The 11,239-nt window shown below is 39.3% G+C and overlaps 1 protein-coding gene across 1 annotated transcript; it reads right to left on the reverse strand.

Annotated features, from left to right (window-relative positions):
- Window positions 1–224: 224 nt before the first annotated feature.
- On the reverse strand, window positions 225–7,808 carry LOC107706573 (E3 ubiquitin-protein ligase RNF5-like). The gene is made up of 6 exons (XM_016510331.1): window positions 7,465–7,808; window positions 4,662–4,680; window positions 3,899–4,011; window positions 1,749–1,803; window positions 1,547–1,658; window positions 225–1,419 (listed from the first exon to the last, which is right to left on the reverse strand). The coding sequence occupies exons 1-6, from the start codon at window positions 7,662–7,664 to the stop codon at window positions 1,301–1,303; spliced, it is 618 nt and encodes a 205-aa protein (XP_016365817.1). The 5' UTR covers window positions 7,665–7,808; the 3' UTR covers window positions 225–1,300.
- Between the last annotated feature and the right edge of the window lie 3,431 nt (window positions 7,809–11,239).

Consider the following 11,239-nt stretch of genomic DNA (forward strand, 5'->3'; position numbering starts at 1 on the left):
TACTTATATATATTTATTTTTTTATAATATATATATATATATATATTTAATATAAACATTTTTCTTAAATATATACATGCGTTTGTATTCATATATACATAATAAATATACACAGTATACACACATATATTATGTAAACAAAAACTTTTATTTTGGATGCGATTAATAGTTTGACGGCACTAATATATATATATATATGTATATGTATATATATGATTATTATTGTGCTTTAAAATTGCAAAGGTTCTAAAATAAGAATAATAATCTTAAGAATTTTTTCTTTTGATTTTGGAATGAAATGTGACCAGGACATGATTCATGAGATTCACCCTTTTACTACACAAGTATGATATTGACTTGTGTTTTAATTCCTCAGGCAGATTTAAGGATCTGAATAAGTGAAACGTCCCTCATCGTGTGCAGTGAAGATCGTCCAAACGCAGTGACATGGCCTCAAAACACTTTCAGGAGTAATGAAATAAATCCTACATAAATCACATTCGTCTTCATCTGTCTCTCATTTCAGAAATTCTTTGGCATGAAAATGAAAAGCCACAGAAATTTGTGAGCATAAAATACGGTGAATCTCATGAAACCCGTCTTATGAAACATGTCTGGGTAATATTTCAACCCAAAGAAGAAAATACATTATTAATATATTGTGATATTTTTTACCATGACTTAAATACTTAAACATTTCCTCCTCACAATTACTATTACTGTAATACAACAAAAATGTATGTTGTTATAGTAATAAGAGAGACTAGGACATCTCATCTTACGGAAATAAGAATTTTGGGAATAAATGCGTTTAAATGTCAAGAAAATAATTCCAGAAAGAAGTTTCCATTTCAGTTTCAAACAATTTTCAGTTTCATTTATAGTAATTTTTCCATTCCATTTCTTAATTTTATGGCTATTTTTATAACTATTCAAATTGTATGCATTCATTGCATTGTGACATTCTTTTCATGACAATTAATTAGTTACGACACTTCATTAAAGCAATGAGAATTTGACATTAAATGTGTTTAATCATCCTGAAAATAATTTTAGAATGCAGGTCCATTGAGAATAGTTTCAGGGTCGAAAAAAACAAAAACCTTTATGCACAATAATTTCTCATTGCGTTTGTATTGATTTTGAGGTGAAATATGCTGTGTTTTGCGAGCTGCTTCATCAGCTCCTGTAGTGTTTAATCATTAATACTGTCTCTCTCAACACTGATGTGAGTGTGAGTGTGTGTGTGTGTGTGTATATGAGACACAGACAGCTGATCTTGTCGCTTCAATCGCAGGCGTCACACGCTCAGCAACCAGAAGAAGAAGATGATGGCCAGGAAGAGGAAGAGCGAGTCCTGCCAGTTGTTGCCGTTGTTGGGGTTGCCATCGGCTTGATGATCTCCTCCGTAATGAGGATCTGATGAGATCAAGTCATGGCTTTAAAAACGAACATTCATAAGACCTGACATGATCTTAACGCTTGAGCATTTGAATAATGAAATATTAATAGTGAGCGTCTCATAAAGACAAACAGCAGCACTGACCTCGTCTTTGAAAAGGATCGTTGGTGTTAAAGACTGTGGTGAAAAAACCAAACGGAAAAGCCCCGATTCCAAAAGACATGTGAAACCCTGTGTCGCCAAAACCCTGAAACACCTGCGGACAGATGTGATGAATATCATACATTCATAATCACAGCATAATGATGCAGCAGATGAAGTGTTGTTTATAAGGACAGACACTCACTCCTCTGCTCTCTGGTTCTGTCCTTTGACCCTGAGGTCGTGGTGGTGTTTTCAATCTGTAACACGCAGACACAAATTAGACATTTCTCATCATTTTAAAATAAGTAAAACCATCAAGTTGAAGATACAATTTGAAGTCTTCATTGCTCCTTGCAGCTTTCTATCAAAAAAGTTTGATTGTGTAACATTTGAAAATGACGTAACTATGACAACCATAAATACTAGTATAGTCCTTTTAACGCTGGAGTATAAAATAAAAATATTATTTTTCTTAAATACCTAATGTTATATTTTACAGTAAAATATTCCAATAGTTCTACTTATTTTGGTTTTATTTATTTTTTCATATTTTTATTGAATAATAATAACAAAGTCATATTGACATAATCACAAAATGTTGGCCAAATTGTGTGTACGAGTGTTATTATAGTATTATATACTATTGTAGTTTTTAATAATATTTTAAATAGCTTTTATTTGAATATTTTCGCTTTTCAATTTTAATATTACTTTTTAGGTGTAATTCATATTTTGCTCAGTTTTATTTTTTATTTCCATTTAGTAATTTTAATGCTTCAACAGTTCATTGCCAAGAGAACATTTGTAATTTTCATTTAGTTTAATTTTTAATATTGTTATTTATATATATATATATATATATTAGAGAGTGTGTGAGAGAGACAGCACACACAAGTAACTCACAGAAATGTATAGATGCATACTGCGGTAGAAAAAAAAATGATATTTACAAAAAATGATTTAGGTAAGCAACATTATACGGGCATGAGGTTTCCCCGAATATCACTATCAACACGATTGCAATGTGACACTGATTTTATACAATAGTATTTCAATAAACAAGAAGTTAAAATTAAGTGACTTAGATTTTAGACAAAAATATTGACTGTTTTTGCTCAATTTCGCTGACGAAAATAGTTCCGATCAAAGCCACAGCAGAACGGTTTCGTCTCCGAGTAACACAGCGGTGTTTTGTTACTGAATGAATCGAGTGAGTCAGTGATTCAGTGGCTCATTCATAAGGACAGTCACTTGCCTCGTTTCTGAATGAATCAGCTGTTTGAATGAATCTGTTGAATGAATGAATAAATGACTCACTCATTAAAACAGACATTTGCCGCCACCTACTGGTGGTTTAGTCATATTTAAAAGTATCATTGCATTTTTTCAACATTTATTTGTGTGTTTAAAAAAATATGTAAAACATGAATCTTATAAAATTAGTTATGCATTTGAAATTTTGCAGTGTAAATGCATTTATGGCACCTCGGCTTCATCAAACTGTCTGTAAATGCATCTAATGCCACTTCAGACGCAGCTTCTGTTTCCTCAGCAGTGCAAAGATAGAGTTTAACTAATTTCATTTGAATGGTAACAACTCTACAGTTTCTTATTATTCTAACTGAATTAATTGAAACAAAGTAAGAATTTGATGTGAAAGATGACACATTTAACAAGGTTAGGGGAAAAAAAATGACCATTTATAAACATAGTGGGAAATGACATCTGTTTTGTTACATACAGCAGCTCATCTTAAGTTTACTATTTCTTCCTCTTTCCACTCACAGAGCACTTTATTTTGAGAGTTGTTTAAGTGAGAGAAAATCTGTAACTTAGTCCAGATTGGGGGAATTTAAATGTTTAATAATTTCTTTTATTATGTAAATAATTTTTGCATTGAAATTTGCATAGATTTTTGTTTGTATATGCTGAAAATCGGAATCAGCAAAAATCGGTATCGGCAGGTCATACTTCCACAAAAACGGAAATCGGCCAAGAAAATTGCAATCGGTGCATCTCTAATATATATATATATCCCAAATAAAATAAAAAACCCAAATATCTGTTAAAAACCCAATTTTCTGTTTTCATGGAGTACCTGGACGACCTACTATCTGCCAGAGAAATAATGGCACACTGTGAGAGACCCACAATGCAATGCACTTGACCTAACCTTCCATTTACAGTGTGACAAATTATGATTAAAAAAAAAAATCTGTTACGCGTCTTATTTTATTGAAGAGCCAAAATAATTGTACACAAATATCAAATATGGATTGACATGCTAAAATAAATAAAATGAAATAAAATAAAATAACCTCCAATCTTGTATGTACTGTGTGACAGCAGTACCTGGGGTCTTCCTGGCTGGTGCTGCCGCGGCCGTATAGAGGAATGACTTTATCTCGACTGATTCCTGCTTTACACACGGGACACTGCTGTGTGCTGGGACGCGTCTCCAGCCACTGAAACACACGGGACAGCATCAGATAGTTCCATGTTTTTGAAAGAATTCTCTCATGGCCACCAAGGCTGCATTTATTTCATCAAAAATACAGTAAAAACTGAAATATTGTGAAATATTATTGCAATATAAAATAACTGTTTACTATGTGAATATATATTAAAATGTAATATATTTCAGTGATCAAAGCTGAATTTTCAGCATCATTACTCCAGTCTTCAGTGTCACATATTCCCTCAGAAATCATTCTAATATGCTGATTTGCTGCTCAAGAAAAAATTCTGATTATTATTAACGTTGAAAACAGTTGAGCTTCTTCATATTTTGTGGAAACTGTGATACATTTTATTTTTCAGAATTCTCTGATGAATATAACATTCAAAAGAACATATTTTATTTGTAATAAAATAACTTTTGAAACATTTTAAATGTCTTTATGTTACTTTTAATCAATTTAATGCATCCTTGCTAATTTCTTTATACCTTATTGCTTTGACCGATTATAAAAGTATAAGAGTTCTCCAGGTTTCTACTGTACATTACAATCATTTAATATCTGATTTTACATGTAAGCATGTAATTCCACTGTGCATGAAGAGCTAAAAAATAATTTATAATGTCATTCATGATATTAGACACTCAGATACTGACCTGATGAAGACACGGCCAACTGCACGAGGAGCAGACGAACCAGGAAAAAGAGAAAGAGGGGAAAAAACTAGGTAAATAAATGAACAATTTCTGTTTTTAAAATAACCAATAGAATTCACCACTGATAAGCTACCAATAAATATTGTAGAAACTTAATTTGCAACGATTTGTATCGTGAAAAGCGCTATACAAATAAACTTGAATTGAATTGAATTCATGGTAAGAAAACTCTTTCAGGAGCATCTGGCAAAATACATTCATCCATCCCATCTGCATAAATCTTTCTGCATATTTCTCAGAAATTCTTCAGCATGATAATTAAATACAGAAAGTTGTGAACATGAAATATGGTGAATCTCATGAATCCTGCGGAGAACATGTCTAAAAAAATATTCACCCCAAAAGAAGATACATCAAGAAAATCATTAAAGTTTTTTTTTTTTTTTTTTTAGATATATTATGACTTCATTCACTGTGATATGTTTCCATGGCAATTAATTACTTAACAATTAATTAAACATTTCCCTTATTCCCATTCTTATTGCTGTAATGTCAAAAATATTGATATATTATCACATTTATAAAAGAGAATAGAAATACAACTCATTGTAGTTAATCATTTATGGGATAAATGTTTGCTATCATCATGAACATACTTTCATTGATGGTTCACTGAAATAATTTTCAGGTTCAAAAAAATAAACATTTTATGTAATTTCAGCAACTTCGGTTTACTTTATAATTTTTCCCATCACACACCATCACAAAAATCATGTTCAAAGGTGAGTAACAAAATATGATCATCAGGCCTCTGATGAACGTTTATTTGTTCATCTCTCAATCATCCTTGTATTGCATTGCATTAGGCCTATATGTTTTATGCCATTTCTCATTGCATTGATGTTGATTTTGAGCTGAAATAGACCATGTTTTATTGAGATTCACTCCATACCTCAGAGTAAAAGTTTAAAACTGTCATGTTAGGTGTACAGGTCATGTCAGCCTATTTAAGTGCATAAAACATAATTAATTCTAAACTAATATTATATAAGATAAGACAGAAAGCAGTTGTGCTGCTGATCCTGACGGGTTTGTTGCCCAAATACTAAATACCTAACAGACGCTTGTCATGCACACAATCACAAACACAGTCCAAAACATCTGCACATCTATAAAACAAACACACGTTTGACATGAATAAATGCACACACACACACACACACACACACACACACAGGCTCAGCATTACGTGCACATCTATTCTTACTCCTCCATTACGGCCTCAATCCTTCAGTAGAGTCTAATCTCTCATTAACCCCATAATCTCACGCTAACTGCACAGATACTACACAAAACCCACATTCTGCTGTAACTGTTTCGCAAAAAACAACCTGCTTTAATCGAATTAACTCATCAGACACACATGCAGAGACATTTACATTTGTTTGGGACAAGTCTTAGCAGATCATTCTGATTTCTATCTGTTGTTCAAAACTTTGCTGACAAACCTGTTGCACGCAGTCTGCTTCATCTGATTGATAGTTTAGACTTTTTAGCGAGTAAAAGGCCTTTTATTATCCTTATCATTTATTAGGAAAATCATGTTCAAATGTATCAAACATGATCATCAGGCTTTTGAGGAATATGTATTTGTTCATCCCTCAATTATCATTGTATTATATGGTTTAATCATAAAACTAGGCATTTAAATATCTTACTAAGAAATATTATTGGAGATATAAAGTGAAAACTGACATTTTTATGCATTTTATGTAAGTATCTATCTGCTATACTGTTATAAAGAGCTCATTGATTTACATTACAAGCTATCAATACTTCTTACTTTGTTTGTCCATATAAATATCAGCATCTGCATCAAATCACATATTTTTGCTCAGTTTGGGCCTCTAAAAAAACGGAGGTATTTTTTTCTCCATATTCTCACTATATCATCATACTACATGATGAGCCATAAACGCCTGATGTACTGTACCAAATATTATACAAAATATAAAATGCATATGCAAATGTTGATTAAGAGTTTAATAAAATGTCCCAAAACAGCACAATGAAACACTCCTCCTGTCAATCATCAGTCTCATGTCAACCATCTCAAACTGTCCCAACAAAAATGCACTATGGTAACCAGCATTTACGCCAAAATACCACACCATACCCAAACAAAGAAATACTTTGATGATGCAATGTAACACACAATATGTTACTACTGTAAAATAATTGAAAATTAACGCAGGAGCTTGTTCAGAATATTCGGAGAATATTTACTATAGTAACAAATAACTGAAGTAATGCCCTATGTCCTTACAAAAAGTACCGTGTTCAATAATACCATGGTACTACACCATAATCACACACCCAAGAACATTATGATATTATCAGCGTTGTACACTATGGTGTATTTATTTTTAGTACTTGGACGTAAAAGTCTATATACATATATATATAAATATATGTGTGTGTGTTTTACTCTAGAAGCAGTAACTGAAGTAACTATTGTATTATTATGGTTATCATGGTGAATTAAGGGTTGAAAATGAGACAGATTCTTCCCTGTCAACATGTCAAGCTGTCAATCAATCATTGTTTTTTTTTTTCTCTGAAATGTTGTGCTTGTATTGCTGCAGTTTTACGTGAGTAGATAACAAATACCAGGCGAAACTAGCCTTGGTTACTGTGGCAAAGGGTCTTTCTCGTGTCAAACTGTCACGCTGTGTGTTTTAATGCTCAGCACTCAATCATACTGTTATGATACTGGAGGCGATCGATTATCGATAGTTTGTACCAGAACAGATGTCCGCAGAGGCTGATGACCGCGTCTCGCGCGGTGTCCAGGCAGATGTTGCACTCGAAGGTGGCTCGATCTCTGTCCCGCTCGCCTTCCGCGCCTCCCCCCGACCCTGCTCCGCCTCCGCTGCCCGGGACTCCCGCTCCTCTGGCGGCCGCGCCGTCACTCGAGCTCCGCTGCTGCTCTGCGGCCTCCATCCTCTCACGCTCGCACTCCACTGTCTGCACGTACTCTCCTGCGTTGCGTATCGCTCTCGCGCGGACGTTACGCCACGCTGGTCACTAGCCACTCCCACTCCGAGAGAGCACTTCCGCTTTTGCATCGGGCGGGCGGGGTTTGAGAGAGTGTTGTTGTAAACACGTGACTAAATAGTTTCAGCAGTTAATAGTAATAGTGCAACAATATTTTAAAGTCACCATGAAATCAAAATTGAAAATTCTTATTTTTTTTAATGGAAGATCCAATCAATTCCCGAAGGATGAAATCAAGTCCCGCCCTCTCATTTCAGATGCCGTTTCACTCGGATATATGTTACAGTAGAGAAGAAAAGACAATCGCAACTTCCGTTTCATGCCGACTTTAAAGCGCTCTCGGTATCGGAAAATACGAAAGCGAGGAAAACACTAACTTGTTGTGCCTTTTTCAGGATTCCCCTGCAAAATTATTACTTTGTATTTATTTATTCATTTGCTTACTTGATTTTCTGTTAGCTGTTTTATTTTATTTTTTTGTATCACTTTATTTATATCATAATTGTTTTTTTCCCCCTGGCTGTTATCTATGTCCTTTGTTATATTTCTTGATGTTATGTTGTATTGTATTTACATTTGATATATCATTGGTTAATTAAAAAAAGTTAGTATTAATAGTTTAATTAGTTTAGAGCGTTTATGAAAGAAAGAATAGTTTCCTTTATCATCTTATTTAATTTACCGAACTCCGCCCTTGGTTGGTTTCGTCTGCCATCGCCGGTCCCAAGCCCGGATAAAGGAGGAGGGTTGGGCGTGGGGCTAGCAACCCCACCCCGTAAAAAAAACCCCTGCTGCTACAGAAATGATAAGAGATCAACAGCGTTATCAACGAATTGATTGCGGAGAAGACGGCCGTAGTCCTATGACGGTGGCAGATCAAAGCCCTCAAGTGGCCGTCCAACGCCCGATGTCCAGCTGCATCTTCCATGCGAAGGAAATCACTAGAATTGGAACATGGAACGTCCGCACCCTCTATCAAGCGGGGCACTGGCCCAGCTCCTTCGGGAGTTCGATCGATATTGGCTGGACGTGCTCGGTCTATGCGAAGTCCGCTGGAGGGGTTGCGGTCAACTGGTCAGCGACGAGAAAATAATACTATACTCGGGCCACGACTCAGACCACGCACGAGGCATCGGACTTGTCCTCTTGAGGCATCGCTCGTCAGCTGGAAACCGATCTCCAACCGGCTCATCTTGGCGCACCTTCATACACGGCATGTAAAAATCACTGTCATTCAAGCCTACGTGCCCATCGAGGATGCCGTCAACGTCAGCAAAGACGCCTTTTACGACCAACTCCAACATGAATTGGACTCCACCCCGCATCACGACCTCGTGATGATGCTCGGCAACCTGAACGCCCAAATTGGTGACTCTCGACGTGGATTTGAGCGAACCAACGGCCCCCACGGATCGGCGCGCAAGACGAACGACAACGGTGAGCGGTTCATATCCCTCTGCACTGCGAATGCACTCGCAGTCGGCAACATCTACTTCGTTCACCCAATGATCCACAAACGCACGTGGCGGTTGCCGGACGGAAGTACTTTGAACGACTACGTGTGTATCACGGGGCGATGGCGATCGTTGCTTTTAGACATCAGAGCTTTCCGTGGTGCGGACATCGTTTCCGACCATAACCTCGTGGTGGCCAAATGTCGGCTGTGGCTCAAGCGCGTGCCAACCCAACCTCGCCGGCCGCGTCCATTCGACCTCGCGAAACTCAAGGATCCGAACACGGCTACCCAGTTCCAGATCGAGCTATGAAACCGTTTCGAGGCCCTCGCCGATCTAACAGACATTGAGCAACACTGGACGGGTATTCAAGAAGCATTTGTAGCGAGTGCGGACTTCACCGTCGGCTGGCGCCGTGGGATGTACAGGGAGTGATGGATCCTAGGACGAACATGGACGCTGGTCGACGAGCAGCGTGACGCCAAGCGGGTCCGCGACCAAGCGTCCTCCGAAGATGTCCGAGCCATGGCTGAAGCGGCACATCGCGACTTCGATCGGCGAGTCAAGAGAAGCTGCCACCGCGACAAGAGAGAGTGGATCGAAAAGAAAGGCAATGAAGTGCAAGAAGCCACCACCTGGAACGACATGAAGATGTTGTACAGAATCGTGCACGAGCTGACGGGATAAAAGACGGGCCAGGGAGCCCCCATCAAAGACAAAAACGGCAAAGCCATGGGGTTGGACGAAATCACCCCCGAGATGATCAAGTACGGAGGCCAAGACCCGGCCAGGGAACTCACGCGCTTACTGAACGCCTGTTGGGCGCGAGTCACAGTCCCCGACACATGGCAAAGAGGAGTCATCGTCTGCCTTCCAAAGAAGGGCAACCTCTCGGATTGCAACAACTGGTGAGGAATCCCCCTGCTGTTCGTGCCTGGAAAAGTGCTCTTCCTGGTCCTCCTACGAAGTCTGCACCAGGCCGTCAACGTGCGGCTCCGCGAAGAGCAAGCCGGATTCCGCGCTGGACAGTCCTGCGGCGAACAAATATTCGTCCTACGAACAATTATTGAGCAGAGGCTGGAGTATCAACAGTGGCTGTCGATAAACTTCATCGACTTTACCAAGGCCTTCAACGGTGCTCAATGCGAGACACTCTGGAAGATCGCCCGAGTGTATGGCACCCCGTGCCAGTTCACCGACCTGTTCCGCTACCTCTACCGTGCCTCGAGCTGCTGCGTTCGGACCGAAAACAGCATTACCGACTTCTTCCCCATCGAGACTGGGGTCAGGCAAGGCTGCGTCCTGTCTCCATTCTTGTTCCTATTGGCGCTGGACTTTGTCCTCCGCCAGTCCGTCGACCAACAAAGAAACGGTCTCCCATGGGAACAGATGGAGCAGCCGGCGGACTTGGACTTTGCCGACGATGTCGCGTTGCTGGCTCCCACCCAAACCGGCTTGGCGAACATGACGACGGCCTTGGAGCGGGAGTCAGCAAAGATCATGTTCCGAATCAGCGGCTCAAAAACTAAAATCATGCGCATCGGATATGCCCGCGGACGAGTACCCATAACCATCGGCCAACAGCGAATCGAAATGGTCGATCGATTTACCTACCTGGGCAGCGCCATCTCAGCGGATGGCGACACGGACCACGACGTTGTCTACTGTATTGGAAACAAGGCAACGGTCATGCGACGCCTCCAACCACTTTGGTGCACGAAAACCATCGCCCTCGAGATCAAGGTACGGCTGCTCAACTCCATCGTCATTCCAACGGCTACCTACGCCTGCGAAACGGCCAAAACCATCCACCGCCTTAATACGTTCCATCAACGATACCTTACGTCAACTCGCGCAAATCGTGGTCGAGCGTCGAATGCAGTTTGCCGGACACGTCCTCCGACAGCCGCCAACCAGGCTCCCACGAATGGGCATGCTTTGGAACCTGCAGCAAGGAACAAGGAAGCAAGGACGCCCCAAGATCACGTGGCGAAGGACATTCATCGAGGACCTGAGAGCCGTCAACCTCTCTTGGGACGAAGCCGCAATCGCCGCAGCCGATCAAGC

This window comes from Sinocyclocheilus rhinocerous, unplaced genomic scaffold (genome assembly GCF_001515625.1).
Source record: "Sinocyclocheilus rhinocerous isolate Xijiao unplaced genomic scaffold, SAMN03320098_v1.1 scaffold775, whole genome shotgun sequence".
NCBI classification, from domain to species: domain Eukaryota; kingdom Metazoa; phylum Chordata; class Actinopteri; order Cypriniformes; family Cyprinidae; genus Sinocyclocheilus; species Sinocyclocheilus rhinocerous.